This window comes from Trematomus bernacchii, unplaced genomic scaffold, assembly GCF_902827165.1.
Source record: "Trematomus bernacchii unplaced genomic scaffold, fTreBer1.1, whole genome shotgun sequence".
NCBI classification, from domain to species: domain Eukaryota; kingdom Metazoa; phylum Chordata; class Actinopteri; order Perciformes; family Nototheniidae; genus Trematomus; species Trematomus bernacchii.
In genome coordinates, this window is record NW_022987772.1 from 1,230,707 (window position 1) to 1,257,770 (window position 27,064).

At 38.9% G+C, this 27,064-nt stretch overlaps 1 protein-coding gene across 2 annotated transcripts in view; it reads left to right on the forward strand.

Annotated features, from left to right (window-relative positions):
• The first annotated feature begins 362 nt into the window (after positions 1 to 362).
• Positions 363 to 27,064, forward strand: part of ntrk3b (neurotrophic tyrosine kinase, receptor, type 3b) — a 245,194-nt gene continuing 218,492 nt past the window's right edge. For both annotated transcript variants that reach the window (XM_034148840.1, XM_034148839.1), the window contains exon 1: positions 363 to 974. In XM_034148840.1, coding sequence (XP_034004731.1) covers positions 733 to 974 — 242 coding nt within the window. In that variant the 5' untranslated portion in view covers positions 363 to 732. The remainder of the gene's footprint in view (positions 975 to 27,064) is intronic.

The window sequence follows — 27,064 nt, forward strand, 5'->3', positions numbered from 1 at the left end:
ATCCCATAGTTTAAGTACATCTTTCAATAGTCCTTTATATTTATTGTAAAAAAGACAGACCACAACACAACACATTAAACCTCTTATTATAATGGTTTAATGGTCACATCTCGCACATCGCCAGTGTAGGGCTTCCGTAGTTATGGTGATTCTTGCTTTTTTTATGCACTTAACTGTCAATATAATATCCCTATCATTTATTTTTTATTTGATTTGGATATTTCTTGTTTCCATGTGTATCCTCTCCTGATCGCCCCTCTCTCTCTGTAGCTCTGTGGCTCACCCTCTCTCCCGCGGTGGAGCCTGCGGTGTCTGCAGGTGTCAGAGTGACTGTAGCCGGTAGGAGGGACTTGATGCTCCAACTTCTCATTTGGTTTCTCTCTCTGCGCTCCAGCCAGTCGTCCTGGTCCTGCTTGGAGAGACACGACGGCATCAGCAGCACGGATTCCGGGGGAAGCACCATGCGTCTGCGGCTGAAAGGAGGACCACCGGAGCCTCGCGTTATTATGTCCCTTTCTTATTTTTGAGTTTTTTTTTTTTTTACCAAATCTCTGACGCGCAAGGACACTACAGCATCCATCCTTACCGGCAGAAACGCTCACATAGAGCCTCCTCTGTACGCACCATCCTCCTCATTCCTCCCTTCCTCCCACTCTCCTCTCTCCTCTCTCCTGTTTCTGTTCTAACTCAGAGGACATCGGGACCTCTTCTCCCCCCTTTCAACCCGGAGACATGGATCTATGGTTTCACTCGATCCGGATTTGCTGGTGGAGGGTTTTGTTCCTGATGAGTGTTTTCCAGGACTATCTGAGCTCCATGCTGGACTGCCCGCCGACCTGCAGCTGCTCTCAAATAGAGATCTATTGCAATAAGTCCGACAACGGCAGGTTTTTCCCTTTACTGGCCCTGCAAGAAACTGGGAACAATGGGACCAGTATTGACATAGCAGAGTTATTCAAAAACATCACCACTATGTAAGTAGATGCGGATTATGCCGTGCGTTTTTTTGTTTGAATCATTAATTGATGATGTGCTTTCAGGGTGTCTGCTGCTTCCTCTGCACTTGTTGGCTGATTATTTCTTATTCTGAGAGTTTTTGGACTTCTATCAATGTGTTGAGTGGCCTTTTTACATGATAAAACCATGTATAATAATCGGTGTTGCATGGAGGTTAATGCGTTTATTTGCACACATCCTGCAAAGATTCTCAGCCGAGGCGACTTGATCTTGAACCTTTTTGTAGTGGATTGTGTGTGTGTGTGTGTGTGTGTGTGTGTGTGTGTGTGTGTGTGTGTGTGTGTGTGTGTGTGTGTGTGTGTCCTCATAAAGTTGCTCCTCCGCAGCGGCTCCGCAGGCCTGAAATGACAGAAGGATGTTGCGGAGAAACCTCACATCACCCATTCACCCCGCAACTGCTCCGACAGATTGGGCTAAATGAAACAGAAATAAATGGCGCAGTAAGGTCAAAACAGTTCTGTACCCAGCATCCTTTGGGGAAAGCGATGCGACCCTACAAACTTTATTATTTGCAGATGATGCGTAGCTCCTATAGGGGGAGGAAGGGGGGCGTTAAATAACGTCCCTTGTAGCCCCCCATGGACACTTGTGTTTCATAAAGCTTAGGATCCATGATTTAAGGCTCTCCAAACCCCTCCTTTGGAAGCAGCCTAAATTTCCATCCTGCCTCCTCCCTCCTCCTCCCCTCTTTCTCTCCCTGGCATCGATCCTTCCTGCCAACATCAAAGCTTTCTTTCTTGAAAAGTCAGGGGGAAAAAGGAGGCCTTAAAATAAGACCTCTGGTGTCTGATTTGCATATAAAGTAAACATCTCGCACTGGAAGGATTTCCCAACACGGCGTCGCCATACGCCACAAAGGACTTTTCCTCCCATCGGTTTTCAGTATCCCGTTTACCCCTTTTATCCTTTTGAGGCATACAACAACTTATTTAGGGACACGGTTCATCGCTTCCCCGTGCCACTAGAGGGTAGCCTGGTACCCTCCTATACACCGCCAACCAGGGCTCTTTAAACCACAACACTGGAGTCATTTATGGGAGTGTTTTATCAGAGTTTTCAGTCAAATCAGGGCTCCGGAATAAGCGTCAGTTCAAAGCTCAGCCACAAAAGAGGCAGAGGATGGTAAAGAGATGAAAGGTCAGAGGTCACAGTGCCATATCAGTGATTAGCCTGACCCTACGCTGACCCTAGGATAAAGATTTCCCCATTGTAAATCCTCCCAGCCATTTATCCTCTCTCTCTCAGCCGGATTTAAACTGCCTCCTGCAAAATGCCCAAATGTAATAAGCACAAAGCCACTCATTGATTGCCTTTTTGTCTTTGAGAAACCCCTGATGCATTGACCCAGGAATAATTGTGCGTTTTATGGCCCCTCGCCAACAGGCCGCTTGTTTTCTTGCTGCTCAGCATGGACAGCAACCTCCACCCACCGGCAGCTCAATGACAGCTTATCAGAGACAAAGCTCCCAATGTCACATCAGCTCACACATCTGAGGGAGATTCATTCAAAACACACTCACACATGCATCGTCACAGTTAAATATACATGTGTTGCTCTAAGTATGCTAATTATGTGATTGAAACATGCTACACACGATAATAGCTACAAACCACATGCATATCTATAAATATGAACGTGCTAATTGAAACATTAATTAACTAATAGCAGTTAAATGCTTTGTGGTTATTTATTATCTGGCCAGAAAACATGCCTTTGAAACACAATAAGCAGTAACCATAGTAATACTGAGCAGTCTGAGCGAGGCCAGTACAAATTGTCCTCTCTTTGTGAGGTGTTAGATGCGAGAGTTTTGCTAACAGGAGGTCTGTTTGCTCATCACAGGGGGAAACAGGGAGAGATGGGTACAATTTATGGAGATGGGGAACAAGAGCGAGGGGAAACTGTGGGACGATTGGCCAGCCAAAGAAAAACTGCCAAGTCCAGATAATAGTTTTCCAGTTCTCTCGCATTAGAGATTCATCACAAGAGGCATCGCTGTTTGAAGCGGATAAGATAAGGCCTTGCTGTGATACTCGGAGAAAAGCAGCTGAAGCATTTGACAGGTTTGTGTAAGTGCAGCTCTGACTGCAGGTGTGCTTTCCCTGCAGAAACCAATCAGAGAGTCACCTCCAGTGATGACGTCTGGCCTCATTCTTTATAAGGAGAGGCTAGAGAATCAGACCAATCTGTACAAGTCCTCACTGTATCATCAACTACATACCTTCTGCCTTCCTCCTCTACTTTCCTTTTAAGTGCATCCTTTAACTCCTATTTGTGTTCAACAACATGCATGTGGCAATCTGAAAATGAGCGATTACATCCATTTGTGAGAGAGACTAAAAGGTACATCTTTGATTAGGTAATAAGGGTTATAGTCAATCTAAACCTGTGCTTTTGAATGGTCATATAATGTAATATCTCTATAATTTAAATCCTATAGGAACTAGTCTGTACTCAAGTAGTTCATTAACTTAGAAAAAATTAAACCAATTTTCATCTAAGATCAGGACATCTTAACACTAAATATGTGATTTTAGGATATTTTGGTTAAAAAATAATGTAGATTTTAGTGATAATAATATGGTTTGATGTACCGCACATGCCAGTGGACGATACAGAATATCAGAAGGAAGTGTTATAATTATAATTATTCGGCACACTTATAATCAGATCTGGCAAAAATGTTTTCATTTTTGATATCACACTGTTGCAAAATATAATGGCACGACTTAAATACCGATCATGATTTTATGGTTTGTCAGTTATATTTAAAGACCCCCTCTAGACATGCCTTAAAACATATTAAAACACTGCTTTGAATAATAATTTGAGCCGTGATATTACAACATCATGCCCGTGTTAGCAGTATGTCCATTTTACTCCTACTATAAGAGGAGTAAAATGGACATTCCCATTCAAATAATCGTAGCAGGGTGGGCATACAGTGGTGGCGGCCATTTTCATGTGTACCAACTGCAAAGATTTCGGCATAAAACAACTTGTGTTAACTTCACACTGAGGTGAGGTTGTGCTCTAACGACTGAATGAAGCAGTGGAGTAACGCTATGAAATATTGAGATCCAGGGTCGATGGGTGGAATTAAAAAAGTAAATGCTTGATGCACATTGCTGTCGCCAGAGAGACAACTTTGTTTTGGTTATTCTCTGTATTCAGTGAAGTGTAAAAGCTCTAAAGACCCCAATGAAGTGTGTTGCAATATAACAACAAACAGCAATAGACCATTTTCTATAAATAACCCCGAATAACCCTACATTTTGGTTTCTATTTCTTCGATGAACACAGAGAATTGTTACCCTTTCAACACATAAATGAGAAAAAAATATGTCAAACTCTGCACAAATATCAGACCAGAGAATAGCACATGTTGTCTCAAAACCCAAAGCATCCCAACACCTCACAATCTCCCCAAACATTTAACAAACGTCTTTTAAACATCCTGTCATGAGGAAAGAGGCAATAAAAGTGTACATTTAACATCCATCAAGGCAAAGGACATCCACATCCCGTTCCTTTTGATATATTGTGATGCCACTTATCTGTATTTTATTATTTTTAATATTTAATTTAGCTTTGAAAGCCATTACAAGATTATGCTCTCTTTGAATGTGAATGTTAACATCAGATGTCCTCTATTTGCCTTTGAAATAGGAAATGTTCTTCCAAAGGCATCATAGTTTTGTCTCTGCGACTTTAATGCCAACTCTTCCTTCAATCAAAGAGATTTATGTGGACTTGTTAAAATGCCATCTGTTTATCTGCAAACAAACTGAGACTTCCACGCTGTGAAATGCTTCGGCGTTTATCTACTTTGCCAAATGCGGCTTGAAGTTTATCGTTTGATCTCTTTAAAATCTTGATTATCCAGTCAGTAAAATCTTGTGTCTTCTAATTTCCCAGGATTTAAGCTATCCTTTAAAACGCATCATAATGTTATCGTGATTAATCTTTTAGCTTCTGAAGGTGTCAATTTCAAATGATGTGAAAGTCACACTTTGGAATAAACGTGTTTTATTCCCGTAACATTGAACCAAAGGCAATCTTAAAAGGATAAAAAAGAGTAGTCTCCCGTGAAAAAGAAAGGAAAGAAGCTCAAATGTAAGATGCCATAGGATGGGATCATGAGGTACGGGTGATCTAGCAGGACAGGGAATGTGAGAAAAAGCAAATCAAAGCCGTCACATCCATCCATCCAACGCCTGCTTATTTCACAAGGCATCACTTTCTTCAACTGCCTCGATCTCTGGCTCAATGCCAGTCACTCTGCTGCCTTAAAGAAAGTTGTTGAAGAAGTTTTTCCTCTTTCTTTTCTTTTTTACATTTTAAAACAGCTCAGCCTCGCTCCAACATATCGATCTGTGGACACCTTCAAATACACATTTCATATGAAACCTGCCGGTTAGCTGAGGCTGCCAAAGAAATCTGTTTTACACAAGAATGTTTTCCAAAGTCCGCTTATAGGTCACTTGTGTGGGCTGCAAGTGTCCCGCGGTTCAGACGCTGAGCATTACTGCATTTATAAATCCAGCCTTTCCTCTCAAAACTGCAGCCCACATAATGTGTGACTGAGGCCAAGTGCATATTTATTGCATAAGTCTACTGAATGGAAAGATACCAGTACACTTCCTGTTAACTTTTTTATTTTCATTCAGTCCTTTTCTTTGCCTCGCTAACCCAACAAAGTAAAATGATATTTGAACATTAGGATCATTTAATTATACAGGCACTTATTCTGTAGTAGATACAACATTGCTGGAACTTACATTTCTCATAATGCAGTTTGTATTGTCTAACATAAGACGATCCCTGAATCTTTTTCATTCCCCACACCTTCAGTTTGTAACATGACGTTATGTTACTAATTTGGATTTCAACATAAGGGTTCATTTAAGTTAGCAGATATCTCTATCTGGTGCTACAGAAGAATTGAAACTGTCCATCCTCTGCTTCAACTTCTACAGGCTGATCAAAATGTGTAAAAACAGTGGTGGGCCCCTTTAAAGCCTGGATGTAGTTCAAGTAAAGCTGAAAGATTGGACATGATGAAATGTGTATATTTGGGCCCATAGACATCTTAAACCTAGTTACTCTGAGATCGCCTTCTGGTTTGTGGACTAGAGGTTTGAACCCCCTTGTTTGGTGTTTTGGCTTTTGACATTTAGTTTTATGGATCTATAATTAACCATATTTGGCTGATAGGGTAGTTCCTGAAGAGGCAAGATAGCGTTAGCATGACAAATGCTAATGTGTGTGTTGTAGCGACTTGTCAATCACAATGTGCGTTGCCATAATGCATGCCCTGCTTTATCATCTATTTAACTATCAATGGGACCATCCTTTAGCAAACGAACAGCATGTTAAAGAAGACAGAAGAAGACTAACAACTACAGAATTGGACCATAGATTCATCAGGAAAATCTTTACTGAGGTAATGATTTAAGTGAGAAGTAGCATCATTTTCTCATAGACTTTTATACAACTAGACTTCTTTCTGAAACCAGCTGGACATTAGAAAGAATGCAGGTTTAATGCACTTACTCATCAGGTTCAGGTTCAGGTTCTTTATTTGTACCCGTAGGTAGATTTTGTTAGCAGAGAAAAAGACAAGGGATCCATCCTGACACACTCTAAACACAAACACAAACAACAGACACATCTCTAATAGAAGGACTAATAAAAAGTACAAGTACACCCTGCTCCGTCAAATCTCAAAATATTTCAAAAACATTTAAGAAGAAAAACACTAGTGCAAACACTAGTACAAACATCAGCCTTACTTTTAAGACCCGAAGGTTGCCACTTGCTTGGGATCCTCTTTGAATGAGCATGCATCACATTAATGCTAAGGTTTGTAGGTCAAATAGTGCTGGATACTCGTAGCTGGAGAGAAATGTGTTGTACCTCCTAAATATGTAACAGGAAAATCTCTTTGGACATTTTATGTTTGATTGATAATAACCTTATTGCAGGATATTCTGTATGAGTTTCAGATATTCTCATTAATATATTTTGGAAACAAAACTGACAATCGAGTTAAAGTAGGGTCATTAGAAGGGAATTTTCTCATAGACTTCTATCTAAATTGACTTTTTTCAACCATTGGAGTCGCCCCCTGCTGGATATTAGAGAGAATGCAGGTTCAAGGTACTTCTGCCTTGGCTTCACTTAAAGGTGGGGTAGGTAATTTTGGAGAAACCAGCTCGAGATCGCTAGAATTTGAAAATACACAGCCGGAAAAAATCTGCCACTTCCTTATAGAGCCCCTTCTCCAACACATACGAACGCGCACATGACCAATGAGGGCACGAGATAAGTTTGTGCACAGATGGAAGGCTGACAGGCAGGTAGGCCATCCAGTTATTTTAACCAGGCCGGCTAAAATGATTGGTCGTACTTTTTACAGTACTACGGCTTCCACAGATGACATTTTTTTATGGATTTTTTGTCAAAGCACTTCAGATATTCATTGCTATCGGGATGTTAAGAGCATTCCATGGAATATAACAAAAAGTGTATCTCGAGCCGGTTTCCCAAACTTACCTACCCCACCTTTAAGTCATTCAAAGATTGTTAGTTAGTTAGGTCATTAGTAGGTTACATTTTTCATAGTCTTCTAACCCAATGGTTACGTCCCAGCTCAGGGGAAAAAGGGAAAGTAACAGTTGGATTTGGTAAATTAAAGTTGTTTATTGGAAAAGCTCCAAACACTAAAACGATAGTTCTGGGGTTTTTTGTAGAAGAAAAGTGTTGTTTACCTCCTCAATATGTGAAAAAACAGACAACTTTTGGACACTTGTTGTATCTGGTTTGATTGGTTATAACCTGCCTACAGGTTGCATGGCTTTCAGATATTCTGATTAACATATATTTGGAAAAACATTGACAACTTCATGGTTTTCCAGTCATCTTGATTCAGTGTTTTGTTCTTCCCCCTTACCTGGGAAGTTAAGGCGTAGGCTCCACGAGGACGAAAACGGGTTGAATCCGCATATTTCTCATGCGTATAGCCCTTTAAGCTCGACGACGCCGTAACAGAAACGTAGAAACAGACCCCGCAAACGACAACGGGTCCAAAGGTGGATAGATCTGGGAACGGAGCGCTCTGGGGGGTCCAACGGGGCCGTGGGGTCGCCTATACGGTCATGCGTTTCATAGCCCCGCCTCTCCCCGCCTCTCCCCACCTCTGCTGCTCACCCCCGCAAAAGTACACTGCACACTGAATTCAGATGATTTATCTTTATCTCGATATGAACATAAACGCGAGTGAAGTCTAATCTGACAGGACGGAGACACGCAGCTCCTCCGAAGCAGCGGGAGCAAAACACACACTTCAAGTCAGATCACCACCCTTAGCTATTTTAATTACCTCTCAAACTACCTAAACTAGTTATAAATATGTTTATTTTTACTGTCGGGTTTACTTACTGGATCAGCTGCTGCATGAGGAAGCATGAAGATTTAAACTTTAACACACATTGACCGGCGAAAAACTCTGCGCGGTTCCCTCCGCCCCCACCGCGGAGAATAAACAGAAGTGCAGCCATGACAACCATTCTTCTTCGCTGCTTTTGTGGAGGAAGTTGCTGCTTTTGTGGAGGAAGTTACAGCGCCACGTACAGGTTCGGCATATGTACTGCAGCTTTTCCAGCAGTTGGATGTAAACGGAGCCGTCTCGTGGAGCTTGACACAATCCGGTGTATATTGCGTGTGGTCGGAAGGTTTTTTGCGGTTGCGTTTGCGTTACTCCGATGCGTTTTGCCGTATTTGTCCTCGTGGAGCCGGGGCTTAAATGGATGTATTGAGGGTTGTGTGACTCCTCCATTATACACAATACTCACACACTTTCATTCAGACTCAAACACTCCTACCTTACTGCTAGTTTATGTATTTATTTCCCCACCTCCTCCCTGCTGCTCTTCATCCATGTCTTTGTTCTTCTCTCTGCAGTGTGAAGTTTTGAAGTCTTGGTTTCTGATGCCCAGCTCACATGTATCCCTTTGTAGTCTTGATTTATTTTTCCTTGTCACCTTGATAGATCTCTCAGTCGTTTACATTTTATACGTTTTTTTTTAGGGGTGAGATGTTATGACAAGCCTTATCTACAGTTTTTTGGATGTTGTAGTATCATTTGAAGGCACAAATAAATGATACCTACCCTCTGTAAGCTGCTCATACGGAGATTTACACCTTTCTGACAACAGCCTCAGATATCTGCTTTGTATCTAAGCTCATCCAAAACAAGAAATCACACTCTGTTAAATCTAATGCAATACTGCAGCAAATGTCATTTGAAAGGAAGTCTTCAGAAAGTGGTTAATGGATTGACTTTTGAATATGTTAAAGGCCATCTAAACATAAATGTAGACCAACATTGGCTCAATAAGATTAAAGAATGAGTTAATCTTTTGAATAAATAAACAAGTATAAGATAATGGCCGGGGATGTCTTGTCAACTTTCGGTACCTAGCAGCTTTTGATTCTCTGTGCATCGAATGCTTTGTGTGTATACCAAAATAACATTAAATAAAGTATGGGGTACGTTTGTAACTGTAACACTTTACATATAACATACTTCTATATACGTAAAGTGCAAGAAAATGACTGCTGTTGTTATGTGGAGCTTTATAAATATAATTGAATGAATATCAAGCCCTAAATGTTCTGCCGTTTGGAGTTGCAAAGACTTTGCGATAAGGTACATGATCCCAATATATTGGTGTGGCAACCTGCTAACTAAGCCACTAACATAATTCAGAAATTAGAATTAAGTCTAGTGTAGATGCAGCTCTTGGTAATGCAGACTAGATCAATCCTATCCATACAAAGTTGTGTTACCTTTATTTTTAATATTATCAATTTCTATTAGAAGAAAACTTTGCGGTTTCGGCCAATTACGTTCAGAGTAAGAAACACGTGGTTAACAAAAATTGAATAAAACTTCTTTGTAAGGGTTGGTAAAATAACTCTGTTTGGCTTAAAATAAATACGTTTGATACATAATTTAACGGACGTTCATTTAATGAAACAGCTTGGACTTTTGGTTTTCAACTGGGACACAAACAAGAGTCCACAGACTATATTGGAAATGTATTTCCAAACATAACCCGGGAACAAATACATTCCCCTTGGAAATATAATTCTTAATGCAGTTTCAATGTATTGGTTAAGTTAATTTTAGGACTCCATGCCTTGCTATGCAACAACGAGGACATTTCTGATGTATCCCATTGCAGTTTTATGAGGTAGCTTTTCAGATGCATCCATTAATTATTGGCTTGTCGGAGCATATAAAGTGACTTTGAAATGAAGCGCTTTTCTGTCGGGGTTTGGGAAGCTCTTGACAACCTTCAAAGCCCTGATTGCGTTTCCCCGGGTGTCATCAACACGAATGTAGTCTAACCACCCAGGACGGAGTTGCTAACACGCGTCGTGCAGTTTTACCGAACGATGCTCAACCTAAGGCTCCTCCGTTATAAGCATATCATCAAGTTTGCATGAGCCTGTCTTTGTAGAAAGTAGGTCAAGGCTGCCATGTGAGAATTAGGAGGAGAGAGCGGCGTTTGCTTCAGATTCTCTGCATGCAGTGAGAAGTCCCGGCCATGTGACTGACCCATCTTCTCCCACGCCCCCCCGCCTCAACTCCCACATCCCTCGAGCCTTAAAAGATGCATACTAATGAAGCACCCCCCCCCCCCCTACTCTAACAATCAAAAGACGCATTGAGGATCGCGGGGTGAAAAATACTGAAGGCTCTGCTGTTTCACCCAGGATTAGAAAAACCCTTCAAAGCTGTGCTGCGGCATTCTGGGGGCTTTCTGTTGACATTTAGTTGAGCTTCTGCTTTTATACAGCAGATTATGAGTCACTGCCGCTACTGTAGGCAACAGTTTATCATGTCGTATTTGTGAGATTGAAGGGAGCAGAAACAATCATGTATCCACCTATTTAAACCCAATTTGTTCCATGGTTGCATGACGTTTCTTTTTGCATAATCCATGAATTTACATCTATTTTACATGCATTCTTTATGATAATGTGCTTTGTGATTGCTCACTAGGACAATTATCAAGAACCTGCTGCTGTCAGCTGATGAACAGTCGGACAGATTTATGTCTAATCAGGTAGTCGGAGCTTTACTGAAGGTTTATTACATTAAATCGTGTTCAAACATGATATCTGCAGGCTCACTGAAATCAGCTTTATTCCTTCTCCTGCGTTCTCCTTCTTAATGTGTGATGGCAGTGGCTTGGAAACTCTTTTTACTCTCTTGATATATTTCTCTCATCTTCCTGCGGTCCATCTCCCACACACCATTAATTTCCTCAGAGATGACTTCTTCCCAGGTGAGGAAGTGAGTCTGACCTCCACAGTGTCCATCGCCTCCCTCCACACAAACCATCCTCCTTTTCTCTCATGGCCGCTAATAAAGCTCCTGCTTATTATTCATGTGGGATGTTTTATGTGTACAAAAAGCATCCATCATGGTGTTTTATAAAGTAGGAGGAGTCGCTTCTCTGTCCTCCATGTCAGTGATGACTGGCAGAGCTGAATAATGCAGCTCTGAATCCACTCCGAGCTCCAGCCATGTTCTCATACATGCAGAGGATCTTGATTGATGCTATTCAACGGCTTCTCTCCTTTCTTTTGTTGGAGAGAAACGGCTTATTACTTGAAGTGCTTCAGTGCATCAACTCTCCTTTATTCTGTGTGATTGTTGGCATAACAATCTCACTTCATCCAGTCTCAGTGTCACCTCAGATGCCTTTTGTTTCATGATACCTTCGGGGATAGAGCCAGTGATGTCAATGAGGAAATGCCTTTAATCTGCATTTTCTTTAATGTCCAGCAGGGGGCGACCTTTCTGGTTGCGAAAAATTGTATAGAAGTCTATGAGCAAATGAACCTAACTGGATTTATGACCCTTGAAAACATTATCACGATACGTTTATGGTCTCGATTGCTTCTTTAAAGTATTTTTTCAATACAGCATGATCAGTTCTTTAGTCAATTATGCTCCCATTCATAGTAAAATAGCAGGGAATGCTACAGGGCGTTTTCTCCGTGTTTTTGTCTCACAACTTAAAACCTTAAAGCCATGGTTGTTTAGTTATCTTTAAACAAGAACAATACACTTTCACATAAATGTCCTAACTTCTCACCTCATGTATTACCTCAGTAAACATTTTCCCAATCCTTTTTTTGGTCTCAATCTCTAGTTTCAAATCTCTTTTCCAGTAAAGCATGTTCATTTTTAGTCCTGTTCAAAGTGTGTTTTTTACTTTATGAATGTAAATTGTAATTATTTCCTATTAAGCATTTACTTGTACTTTTCTCCATCTTGTTGAGTCATATCTTGTTCTACAAAAAACAAGATGGCGATCGACAAAATACTGAACTGCCAGACTATTCCTATTATTTTTGCATTTTTTGTGAATAATATTGAAATGCCATGGTGTATTAAGTGCTGAAGCAGAAAAACACATTTCTACAAAGCCTGAATAAGTTGATTCCAGTTAGTGAGCAGCCCCTTTTTTGTCCATCAGCTTTCCATCTGTGCAAATGATTGAGATCTATTTGAGGCGATATGTGTGCTGATGCTTGGGCGGTAAACACATTAATGAATATCTCTGGCTGTTTTACTTTGACCACCATCATCAGCTGTCGGACAGAGGTGTGAAGTAGTGGAGTACAAATACTTCGTTGCGGTACTTAAGTACATTTTTCTGATATCAGTACTTTACTCCACTACTTATTTTTCTGACGACTTTTTACTTTGACTTCTTACATTTTGAACACAAATCAAGGTTCAAGGTTCAAGGTTCAAGGTTCTTTATTGTCAATCTGACATAGCTACAGAGTAATTATGCAGTTGAAAATCTTATGTCACAGGCTTCTCCAACAATGCAACATAATAACATAACATAATAACAATAAGAGCATGAGCAATACAAAAATAATAATAGTTATAAAAATGAAATAAAGTTATGATGTGGAATAGTGCAGTATGAGTCTATATACAAGTTATTGGAATGATATATATATATTAGGTATTAGATACATACTACTGAGTAGCAGTTGAATGTTTGAAGTTGTTTCAACAGTTCAATTTTTTAACAGTCTCACTGCCCGCGGGAAGAAACTGTCTCCGAATCTTCTTGTCCTTGCCAGGATGCTGCGGTAACGTCTGCCAGACGGCAACAGAAAGAACAGTTTGTGGCTGGGGTGATGGGGGTCTTTGATAATCCGTAGTGATTTCTTCCTGAGCCGCTGGGAGTAAAGGTCCTCCATGGATGGATACCTGTACTTTCTACTTCTTACATTTTGAACACAAATACCTGAACTTTCTACTTCTTACATTTTGAACACAAATACCTGAACTTTCTACTTCTTACATTTTGAACACAAATACCTGTACTTTCTACTTCTTACATGTTGAACTCAAATACCTGTACTTTCTACTTCTTACATTTTGAACACAAATACCTGTACTTTCTACTTCTTACATGTTGAACACAAATACCTGTACTTTCTACTTCTTACATGTTGAACACAAATACCTGTACTTTCTACTTCTTACATGTTGAACACAAATACCTGAACTTTCTACTTCTTACATTATTAACACAAATACCTGTACTTTCTACTTCTTACATTTTGAACACAAATACCTGTACTTTCTACTTCTTACATGTTGAACACAAATACCTGTACTTTCTACTTCTTACATTTTGAACACAAATACCTGTACTTTCTACTTCTTACATGTTGAACACAAATACCTGTACTTTCTACTTCTTACATGTTGAACCCAAATACCTGTACTTTCTACTTCTTACATTTTGAACACAAATACCTGTACTTTCTACTTCTTACATTTCCCAAACAGGCTGGTTCCTTTAGTTTGAATGTGTGTTTGGTGGCGTGATCATTATTATTTAGAGTCATTGCGTGCCTATTGATTTGAACACGATCCGTGTATCCATCATTTCCTGGTCTTCTCTAAAGAAGAGGGACCAATGAAAACGTTGTCATGTTGCCGTTGTTCAGCATGGAAACATTCATTAGCTAACAATGACATTATTGTTCTATTAATATAAAGGGAGGTCAGGTACTCTTTAAAACAGCTGCTAGTTATGGGTACTTTTTACTTAAGTACATTTCAAAGCCCATACTTCTTTACTTTTACTTGAGTAAAGAAGTTTAGTCAGTACTTCTACTTTTAACAGAGTATTTTTGAACACAAGTATCTGTACTTCTACTTGAGTAAAGGATGTGTGTACTTTTGCCATCTCTGCTGTCAGGACAGGATAAGGCATCGCAGCACAAAATGTTCCTTCATATTTCCCAGAAAGATATATATTATATAAATATTGGCCCTGAGCAGCCTCTATTTATTGATTACCTCAGATGCTCTGATATCTGTATCTGCTCTGTTCTGCAGACTATTGGGGCGTTTTGCACTACATCAAAACATTATGGACCTGGCAGGCAGTTCAGCTGAACTCACCGATCATTCTCGGGGAGCGAGGACTCGCGGTGACAATAATGGAGAGCACCAGGAGGCTTTTTAAGACCCTGACAGGGCTTTGTGTGGAGGCAGATGAGAACACATTAAAAGTAAATGGTCCACTGAGACTCAACTCTCCTTCCTACTAGCTCCCTGTTGGTGCAATGACCTTGCTACTCCAGTCAGACTGACTCAGTCACTCTCCATATTTTTAAGAAGTACCTCACTCTCTCTTCATGCTAAAACCTCCTTTAATATGCTCTCGCCTTGAAGTTAATAAAACCAATCGACCTTATTTCTTTTATTCCATTCCCACAATTTCAACCCTACATACTGTATATTCAATAGCTCAGAAACTTTTTAAGTAAGTAAGTAAGTAACATTTATAAAGCGCTTTTCACAGACATAGTCACAAAGTGCTTGATGTTTTACATCATAGGAATGAAGAAGTGCTAAAAACACAATACATTGTGAAAAACACAATACACAATAAAAACACAATAAAAACATAGAATAAAAGTACAGCACCCTTTTATCGCGATGTTCACACCCCATGCATAAATTGATCTTTATACGTCACATTCAGCACCTAAACAAACACATTGGTAGAAGTAGTACTCAAGTTTTATTCTCAAGTGAAAGTAGAAATAGTATTATTGATTTTTTTCGTTTGGTTGTTTTATTAGATAGCGGAAGGAATCAACTTTTTTTTTAATTAGACAGCAAACACAAAAAACAAGATTTTGTCACAAATGTCTTATTATAAAAACAACGTCTTACAAGCTTAATTAATTAATTAATTAATTGTCTCCTTGCTAATTTTGACATGTTTGTCTGCAGATGAGGTACATCTAGCTTGAGCTGTGAGCAACTTGAGGTGTTTTGGTTGACTGTTTCTCAGCTGCATCATATTTGATGTGGTAAATATTACAAATACTGAATGGGGGAAGAAAGCATGAAGAGTGTTGTGGCTCTGATATTTATACTTTGTTTTGTCCTGAATTTAATGTTAGGTTTCCGGGAATTACAGTTATTTGGTTTCATACCAGGAATATGGGGTGACTTGGGAGATTGAGTGTTGCTTTGTTGATGCCTCTGAATGGAAACATTGTGCTCGCTGTGACTCAGATGTTCTTCAGGGATGAGAGAGGCTGTGAAAGCAGAGGCTTCAACATAAAGATGTTTGTCGGAAATGCTAGACCGAATTAGCCTGCCTTTTGTGGGATTAATAATAGGGGACATTTGCATTAACAGCGGATATTCTTATTATATTACATACCGTTTACAGTATATCATAACGTATTTTTAGCATTCATTTGCATTCTTTTTAGAAATATTGATATTCATACCTCCCCTTTCTTATAGGCTATGTATCTGTATATTGTAACATTGTTTGGGATAGTCATTTTCCTATGAAATTGTGGCCCTAAAGAAACGTTTTGTTAGGTCACACATCTGCTCCTTTATTACAGAATCTACATCAACATTTCCCAAATATGTTTTTTTTACGAGATACTTTCAGAGGAATTGAACTACCTATTTTCAAGTCATTTAATTTTCAGTCTCTACTGTGACATGTCTCCATGCTTTAATGTTCAGAAAGCTCTTTATTTCTCTCATACTGCCTGTGCTGCAGCACCTCTTTTCACCCTCTGTCTGAAACCAGAGCCCAGTCTGCTCTGATTGGTTAGCTGGACAGCTCTGTTGTGATTGGTCAACCACTTAGAGATGTCCCACCCCTTAGCCTATCACGTACAATGTGTTGGAGCGCTAGCCAATAGGAGAGCAAGTGTTTCATATTGATGTCACTATGTTACTGAAGGGAACAAAGGAGTCCATGATGTTTTGAACAGCTTTTCCATATTTACAAAAATACTCCTGCACTTTTCACAATGACATTTCCTTTCTTCTTCTTTTTATGTAATTATTGATTTGTTATATGTTGTTGTAATCATTTGCCACAGCTATTGAATTCATATCATTTTTTATTTATGTACTAACTGTATTCTCTAATGCATTCTGAATGTTAAAACGGTTCAGGTGGAGGCTTCACATTTACCCAGTGGGTTTCCTTTTCCTCTTTTTGCACTCTACATTATTTAAAAAAGGAAACTTTGAACTACAAACACATTAACATGACTTTGAAATGCCTTCTGTGCACACATTTACAATACCGAATCACAAACAGACAAACACTTGACAAATGTTGACCTTAAATCAGCAGGAATCAGGACACAGGAGATTTCAGCAAATTTCATCATCCCTTATTTCATTCACTTCATGAAACGCCCGCGTTGCTTTATAGTTTATTTATGAGCTCTCCACGTTACATCAGTCAAAGACAACAGAGCTAAACAACAAAAAAACGCAGGGCTGATCATCAGAGGTGGGAAGTAGTGGAGTACAAATACTTTTGTTACTGTACTGTATCAGTACTTTACTCCACTACTTATTTTTCTGACGACTTTTTACATTGACTTCTTACATTTCTAACACAAATACCTGAACTTTCTACTTCTTACATTTCTAACACAAATACCTGAACTTTCTACTTCTTACATTTCTAACACAAATACCTGTACTTTCTACTTCTTACATGTTGAACACAAATACCTGTACTTTCTACTTCTTACATGTTGAACACAAATACCTGTACTTTCTACTTCTTACATGTTGAACACAAATACCTGTACTTTCTACTTCTTACATTTTGAACACAAATACCTGTACTTTCTACTTCTTACATTTCTAACACAAATACCTGTACTTTCTACTTCTTATATGTTGAACACAAATACCTGTACTTTCTACTTCTTACATTTTGAACACAAATACCTGTACTTTCTACTTCTTACAGTTTGAACAGAAATACCTGTACTTTCTACTTCTTACATTTCCCAAACAGGCTGGTTCCTTTAGTTTGAATGTGTGTTTGGTGGCGTGATCATTATTATTTAGAGTCATTGCGTGCCTATTGATTTGAACACGATCCGTGTATCCATCATTTCCTGGTCTTCTCTAAAGAAGAGGGACCAATGAAAACGTTGTCATGTTGCCGTTGTTCAGCATGGAAACATTCATTAGCTAACAATGACATTATTGTTCTATTAATATAAAGGGAGGTCAGGTACTCTTTAAAACAGCTGCTAGTTATGGGTACTTTTACTGAAGTACATTTCGAAGACCATACTTCTTTACTTTTACTTGAGTAAAGAAGTTTAGTCAGTACTTCTACTTTCACCAGAGTATTTTTAAACACGAGTATCTGTACTTCTACTTGAGTAAAGTATGTGTGTACTTTTGCCATCTCTGCTGATCATCAGACTAATTGTGGCTAAATGAGCTCCGTGAGGACATGTGGTTCCTGGTGTTTGACAGACTTTGATGGCCTGTCTCCTCGGGAAATGACCGGCTCTGTCAGCTGTGTCCATCTGACACTGTCACTGCTTATTTCCAGAGGAAGCCATCACCTGTCAGGCATCACTAATGTGTGTATTGTTACAGAAAAGATCAACTCGGCGCCCTCTGGGTCTCTCAGACAGAGCCAGAAAGTTCACTGCATTGTTTCAGAGCCTTAGCGTAACTTTTCCCAAGTATATGTATATGGCAGAATAGATTATGAGACAAAGGGCACAGTTCTATGAGAGGAACCCCAAACCCTTACAAAAGAAGGACCCCCAGATTGATACAGTAGAAATAGAAAAGGAATAGAGTGTTTATTTTGTCGTTGTTTTGGGTCTCTATATACTTGTTATATGTCTTTGTGGAAATGTTGGGTCCATGTGGTATTGTTTGCTTTTATTTGCTGTCATTTTGTGTCTCTTTCAAAAACTTTTTTACATCTCTTTGCAGTTGTTTTGTGTCTCTTTGCAATCGTGTATCAATTTGCAGTTGTTTTGCGTCTCTTAGAAGGTTGTTGTTGTCTCTTATATGTGTTGGGTGTCTCTTTTAAGTTGTATTCAGTCTCTTTGCAGCTGTTTAACATCTCTGTGTAGCACTTTTCTGTCTTTTAGTCTTTGTACTGATTTTCAAGCCAATTGAAGTCATTTAGAAAGTTTTCGTAGCTGTTTTGCATTTTTTGGAAGTTATTTGAATGTGTTGTGCAATTGTTGTGTGTGTCTTTGTAGTCCTTGTGCATTTCTTTGTAGTTATGTTGTCTTATGTCTTACTTATGTTGTGTTGCATCTCTTTGTAGCAATTTTGAGTCTATTCGTGTCTTTGTACTTATATTGGGTCCATTTTGGTTTTCTTTAAAGCGGTTTCCTTTAAAGTGGACCTATCATGCTATATGTTAATAATATAGTGTAGGACCATACCTATATAAGGCATATTTATACTTTTTTTTTTTCAAAATACCAAACAGATCATGCATTTTAGCCATGCCTCATTTTGCTCAATTTGACATTTTTTAGCTCTGTTTTTGCAAGGGCAGATTCAGTGAGAACAGCACCACCTACAGGCCTGGCATATGTACTACAGCGTCTCCAGCGCTTTCGAACGGCAATGTCCGTGGCTGTCTCCTCCTGATTGGTGGAGTTGGCCCAATAGCCGTAGCACCACCGTCCTGACGTCAGGACAGTGTTCAAATCTGGATCAGTTTTTATCAGATCCGTTGCAGCCCCTTTTTTAGAGATTTGGGTATGGAGGAAAATAGAGAGGGTTGTGTTTTCTGACACTTGGTGAGTTCCCTGGAACACCGGGGACACATATTCATGTATAAAAGACGTACAAAAGTGCATTTTGCATGATAGGTCCCCTTTAAAGTGATTTTTGCTTCTCCTAGTTTCTTTCTGCAAATCTTTATGAACAAAAGAGTTATTTTTTATTTTTCTTGTTGACACTTTGCATCTCTTTGCAGGTGGTTTACATCTTTTGGTAGTCACTTTTTGCCTCTTTGTAGCTGTTTTGCATTTCTTTAGAGGTTTTATAGTGTCTCTTTGTATCGCTGCACTTATTTTTCATCAATTTGAAGTCAGTTTGCATCTCTGTGTTGGTGGTTTTGTGTCTCTTTTTAGTCTTGTGTCTCCTTTTATCCATCTTTAATCAGCTTTTTTCTGTCTCTTTCTAGTTACTTTGCAGCAGTCTGTGTTGTTGTTGTACATAACTTTCCAACAACAAATATTAACAGTCAATTCAGACAGAGACTTTTGACCACTTTGGCTCCTGGGTTTTTGTCCAGTAGCCCTTTTTTCCCGTAATGCAGACATGTGAAAGTGTATAATCTTATCTCTCACGATATGTCCACTATCATTTGTAAAACAAGCCTGAAGATGTCCAACTGCCTTTATGTCTTCAGACGGACGAGACGTGCCCCCATTTTTATAAAATACTGAGAGTGTACGACAGGGAGAGTGTGTATGGGCGTGTGTTTGTCTGAGAGAAGTAGTTACTTAAATGGAAGCAGGGAGAAAAACAATAAAATATTCAACAACCTTGAGCTATATCTCTCCCCAGCTCCATCTCTCCTTCTGCAGGTAATTGGTTGACACTGTGTAGACTTTTTAAGAACTATAGCATGTGAGGATTTAGATGTTGTTGCATTTCACATTGAAGGCAGGAAACAAGAATGTACATTTGGTAGGAATTTAACAAGGAACTTCCCTTCTTTCTTGTGTTTCACTAAAGAGGAGAAACGTTTATGTTTATTGATTTACCCGGAGAGATAGATTTTTTGCGTTGTCGCTTTTATTCTTGTGAAAGGATTATTCTGCCAAACACTGAAACTCTGGAGTCAAGTGCACATCTTTTTCAATTGTTATTAGGCCTGAAACAGCCAAACATGGTAAGACTGTTACAATAAATCTGATCCTATTGGTAGCCGGACACACCTGAAACAAATAGAGCCTGAATATCTCCTAAAAATGTGTCATGGTTTTAGATTTCAGTCTGCTTCTTCATAATACATTGATTCAGTTTGGTTGTTTGTGTCCTGCTGCAGCCATTTCATTACATAATACAGTGATGACGTATCTTTGGAGTCAAAAAGCCAATGAGATTTCTCCATGTGATTTTGGATTATTGCAGAAAATAATCTCTGTGGCAAAGAAACGTTTATGATGTTTAGTTCAGCAGGATAATCTCCACATATCATCACCACCTGATGATTTCTGAAGTAAAAAGCTAATGTTGGGCTTTAAAGGAACTACAGCACGGTCACATGACTTCACGTCACCACCGCTAAGCTGAAGGCGGCTAATGTTGGGCTATAAGGAACTACAGCACGGTCACATGACTTCACGTCACCACCGCTAAGCTAAAGGTGGCTAATGTTGGGCTTTAAAGGAACTACAGCACGGTCACATGACTTCACGTCACCACCGCTAAGCTAAAGGCGGCTAATGTTGGGGGTGATGACGTTTAGTCGTCTCATTTAGAAACTTATAAGCAACTGCCGTTTCTAAATTCACCAATGGGGTATTACCTGACATGTTTATGTTGTAGAATAAACATTTCATCAGCTAGTGTTAACCAGAGACTTTATTTCAGTATAACATCTGCATATATTTTTTTCATTTGCCGGTTTAGGACTCATTACTGCAGCACTCTATTAGCTTCTGAAAATATTTACTACTCTTTCGCTTTTTTGCGTTTCAATTACTACCTATCTTTTTTTTTTGTATCCTGATTTGGTGTTTGACCCTTCCAGTGTATTTCAGATCAAACTGAACATCTTTCATTGAAGGTGTTTTCATCGTAGAAGTAAAAACAAAGTTATACACAATGAAAGCATCGTGCTGGTTAAACAGTCGGAGGTAAAAGGTAGCTTGTCCACTGAATGATTCAATATATTTAGTTGAAGAACATGCACGGTTATATGAATTGTTAATTACACATATTTGCAGTCTACTTATAAAACAGTCCTTTATGTATTCAGCAAATAAAGCCTGGATTCACCTCTAATCTTAATCATGAAGGGAAATCTTGAATAAATCAAAGACATAAACGTCATTGATCAGTTGTTTTAAAGACACGATACGTAGCTGTTTTTTGTCCCTGGCTTTGTTTGACTCCCAAGAACAGGACACCTTCCTGTCTTGTTAACGAGAGTCTGTGTTCTTGCAGAAAATAGCATTTTGACACCTGGCTAAATATCACGGCGGCTGAATCTAATTCCTGCTGCGAGCCTCGTTGCTTTGCTGCATGTGTATATTCCTTCTGTCAGAGCCCTCTGTCAACATGGAAATGCTAATTTATCTGGAGCTCTAATTAGCACAAAGACTCAGGTGCAGAAGTGTCGAACACATGGTTCAACCTAACCTTTTGCTTTGATTTCCCTCACGTCTTTTTTCTGGTATTCACAGAAAAACAACTAATTTTGCCCTCGGCTCTGAAACCTTACCGCTGTATGTCATTATGGATTTTGTTTGAATGCTTTAAGTCAATAATACACATCTCAAAACATTCACTTGCACTATTTGATCTGTTTTATTTGTTTTATGTCCTATATATATTCATGTTGCACTGTTGGAGGAGCCTGTGATTTAAGATTGCCATTGCCATATCTACACTGTAGCTAAAGTGCACATGACAATAAAGCCTTGAATTGAATCTTGAATATTATACAAAGTCAACTTTATTGTCAATCTTTCAGTTTGTGTGTACAGACAGAGAGATCAAAATACCGTTTCCCACAATCCCGAGTACAAAAATACAAATATGTATACAAATATGTATAACATATGTATATCCTATATATACACAATCGACAGACACATTTATACATATGCACACATTAAGATAAAAACACAACAATCAATATATACAAAATAACTTCAATATCTTTGGGAATGTACATTAGTGCAATATTGTATACGGCGTATTTATACATATTTAGCTTTTTCTGTGGAAAAAACAAGGAGTATAATATAACAAAAGGAATGTAAACTCTCTAACACATGCATACTTCCCAGAGAATAGTTGATGCTGTAATGCAGTCGTTTCATATTTGCTGCATCTGTACAAACTGAGTCTGACTCAGCGCCGACCTGCGGGTCAAACAGCTCACCAGAAAACTTCCTCACAGCAGAAGTCCAGTCTGCACCTGCAGCCGATGAAAAGTCTCATACATTCCTACCGCATCTTAATCTTATAATACTATGCAGTTGGTAGACACTTTAATCCTCAGAGTGTCAGTGAATAATCATTTCATGTCGCGCTGCACAAAGTTTAACTTTAAACTGGCAGGAAAACATGAACTGTTGTATGTTGGGATGTTTTCCTCGGAAATAAACCACTTTTCTTTTGTAAATCTCCGGCTGAGAGTGTCATCAAAATGTTGAAATTTACATTTAATGATAGCTTTGAGTTTACTGGCAGATTCCAGCTCACTGTTGTCTCCACAGTTAATGTTGTCTGACTGTAAGCCGCTGCAGGGCATGAAGTCATTTCTGTGCTCGGTTTCTTCCTGCAAAGCGAGGGGGAAATTATTCTGATATCTTAATGAATCAAATGCTCTCCTCTGGGACGCAGGGACAGCTTCGTGCTGCAGAAGTAGGAACAGAACATAACATTATTATCGTAAAATAAGATGATTTCACATGAATTCACTGTGATGTCTCATTTGACTTAGTCTCTAGTCTCATTTCAGTACTTTTATTTTTCTAAATTAGAGCCACTTTTATATTTGAGGCATTTAGCTCTAGCTTTATGCTGTTCAGTACTTTGACTGATTTAGTTTGTCCATACATGTCCAATGTTCATTATACAACCTTATTTTACATTAAATCAAGACATTGCCTACATCATATCTACATCATATCTTATCTTATAAAAACTCACCTCTTCAATCTGGCTTTTAATGTGTGATTGTTTTTGTATTATTTGACTTTAACTATATATATTTATTTGTTGTTCTTTTCTTTTCACTATATCTGTAAAGCGTCTTTGAGCACCTGTAAAAGCGCTAACAAAATAAATCTATTGTTATTATTATCATATTTACATCATATCTACAGAAGAGGAGAAGGGCTACATGTGAAGCCTTAATTAGCTTTAATTATCTTCCATAGTTATCCCTAAAGTCACCAGGCAAATAAATGAAAATAAAGAATAACATTTTTTAATCAATAAAAAACATAATGAAAAAAGTTAAATGAACGGAAAATAATTTAAAAATATTGACTGAAAAAAAAAATGTATTTTTATTTTTAAAAAGCATCAATAAAACATTATTATCCAGTCCACAAACAAAGACACAGTTATAGCGAGGTAAAGTTCTGAATAATAAAGAATAAGGATATAATAGACTTTCTTCGATAACCAAATACTGATGAACCGGGAAGTGAAAGTTCTCTGAAGTCAGTTTTCACTGAACACTGAACGGAGGGAGACTTATTTCTGACCACAAAGCTGAGATAGAGTGCAGCCGACTGTGTCTCCGCCTAAAGCCGGTCATTACCTTTTTTTTTTCTCAGCTGATGGGACGGCGAGGATAAAGAAAGTGGAGATCATAGTTTTTAAGTCCCTGAAAGATGCAGGACTTTTATCAAAATACCACACTTTGGATTTTCACTTGCACACAGACATTTGTTTTTATTCTAATATTCATTTTTGTATATATATCTTTGTAAGCACCTTCATCTACAGTAATTCTATTGTTGATATTATATTATATACCATTATTTATGTTCTTTATCCTTCGCTATCCGGTGTTTCAATCTTATCTCTGTGCTGCCTAAACACCTGCATTTCCCTACAGTGATCAATAACACTTTATCTGATCTAACCTTATCTTAAAAAGAGACATTAACAGCAGAAGTATTCTTCTAGTTTTTAAAGGAGACATATTGTACTCATTTTCAGGTGTATATCAGTGTGTAGTGTCTCTACTTTAAAGAGTCCTCTCCTGCTGATGTTCAGGTGTATATCAGTGTGTAGTGTCTCTACTTTAAAGAGTCCTCTCCTGCTGATGTTCAGGTGTATATCAGTATGTAGTGTCTCTACTTTAAAGAGTCCTCTCCTGCTGATGTTCAGGTGTATATCAGTGTGTAGTGTCTCTACTTTAAAGAGTCCTCTCCTGCTGATGTTCAGGTGTATATCAGTATGTAGTGTCTCTACTTTAAAGAGTCCTCTCCTGCTGATGTTCAGGTGTATATCAGTATGTAGTGTCTCTACTTTAAAGAGTCCTCTCCTGCTGATGTTCAGGTGTATATCAGTATGTAGTGTCTCTACTTTAAAGAGTCCTCTCCTGCTGAAGTTCAGGTGTATATCAGTATGTAGTGTCTCTACTTTAAAGAGTCCTCTCCTGCTGATGTTCAGGTGTATATCAGTATGTAGTGTCTCTACTTTAAAGAGTCCTCTCCTGCTGATGTTCAGGTGTATATCAGTATGTAGTGTCTCTACTTTAAAGAGTCCTCTCCTGCTGATGTTCAGGTGTATATCAGTATGTAGTGTCTTTACTTTAAAGAGTCCTCTCCTGCTGATGTTCAGGGGTATATCAGTATGTAGTGTCTCTACTTTAAAGAGTCCTCTCCTGCTGATGTTCAGGTGTATATCAGTATGTAGTGTCTCTACTTTAAAGAGTCCTCTCCTGCTGATGTTCAGGTGTATATCAGTATGTAGTGTCTCTACTTTAAAGAGTCCTCTCCTGCTGATGTTCAGGTGTATATCAGTATGTAGTGTCTCTACTTTAAAGAGTCCTCTCCTGCTGATGTTCAGGTGTATATCAGTATGTAGTGTCTCTACTTTAAAGAGTCCTCTCCTGCTGATGTTCAGGTGTATATCAGTATGTAGTGTCTCTACTTTAAAGAGTCCTCTCCTGCTGATGTTCAGGTGTATATCAGTATGTAGTGTCTCTACTTTAAAGAGTCCTCTCCTGCTGATGTTCAGGTGTATATCAGTATGTAGTGTCTCTACTTTAAAGAGTCCTCTCCTACTGATGTTCAGGTGTATATCAGTATGTAGTGTCTCTACTTTAAAGAGTCCTCTCCTGCTGATGTTCAGGTGTATATCAGTATGTAGTGTCTCTACTTTAAAGAGTCCTCTCCTGCTGATGTTCAGGTGTATATCAGTATGTAGTGTCTCTACTTTAAAGAGTCCTCTCCTGCTGATGTTCAGGTGTATATCAGTATGTAGTGTCTCTACTTTAAAGAGTCCTCTCCTGCTGATGTTCAGGTGTATATCAGTATGTAGTGTCTCTACTTTAAAGAGTCCTCTCCTGCTGATGTTCAGGTGTATATCAGTATGTAGTGTCTCTACTTTAAAGAGTCCTCTCCTGCTGATGTTCAGGTGTATATCAGTATGTAGTGTCTCTACTTTAAAGAGTCCTCTCCTGCTGATGTTCAGGTGTATATCAGTATGTAGTGTCTCTACTTTAAAGAGTCCTCTCCTGCTGATGTTCAGGTGTATATCAGTATGTAGTGTCTCTACTTTAAAGAGTCCTCTCCTGCTGATGTTCAGGTGTATATCAGTATGTAGTGTCTCTACTTTAAAGAGTCCTCTCCTACTGATGTTCAGGTGTATATCAGTATGTAGTGTCTCTACTTTAAAGAGTCCTCTCCTGCTGATGTTCAGGTGTATATCAGTATGTAGTGTCTCTACTTTAAAGAGTCCTCTCCTGCTGATGTTCAGGTGTATATCAGTATGTAGTGTCTCTACTTTAAAGAGTCCTCTCCTGCTGATGTTCAGGTGTATATCAGTATGTAGTGTCTCTCCTGTGACATGTCTCCATGCTTTAATGTTCAAAAAGCTCTTTATTTTTCCCATACTGCCTGTCTGAAACCAGAGCCCAGTCTGCTCTGATTGGTTAGCTGGCCGGCTCTGTTGTGATTGGTCAACCACTTAGAGATGTCCCGCCCCTTATCACGTACAATGTATTGGAGCGCTAGCCAATAGGAGCGCAAGTGTTACGTAGTGATGTCACTTTGTTAAAGAACCAAACAAAGGAGTCCAATGGAGGCGTTTCAGGCAGGGGGCGAGTAGGGGATTTTGTACTTTGTAAACCATTTACATGCACAGAAATCACTGTAATAAAAATAAAAATATAGTAAGATAAAATAAAGCAGTAATTTACATCGAAATATAATGCAATAAATTATAGAATATAAAATATGTGCAGTAAGCAATATTTAAACATTGTGTGCAGTAATGTATTGCATAGAGTCTGCGTTGTGGCTGAGGTAAAGTGTCAGTGGGGGGGCCGGGCCTTGTTGATGAGGCCGGTAGCGGAGGGGAAGAAACTGTTCAGGTGGCGAGAGTAAAGAGTTCGGAACAAGATGCAACGTTTTGCCATAAAAAAAATGGTCACTCTAACCAGACGTTTAATCCGTGTTAAAGCAATTGATAAGTTCTTGTTTTCATAATTAAGTTCATACAGGAATCAGAGCTCTGATAATAGAGACGCGTTTACAGAGCAGATATCGATCCGTCTGAAAAGATCACACAGGTTATCACGACATGTCCGCAGACACTTCACTCCAGACCCATCACTCATATTTCACTCCAACTCCGAATTCCAAACTTCTCCTCGGCACAATGACAGGCGGCGCTTTGAGAGAGACTTTTTTTTTAAAAATAGAGTATGG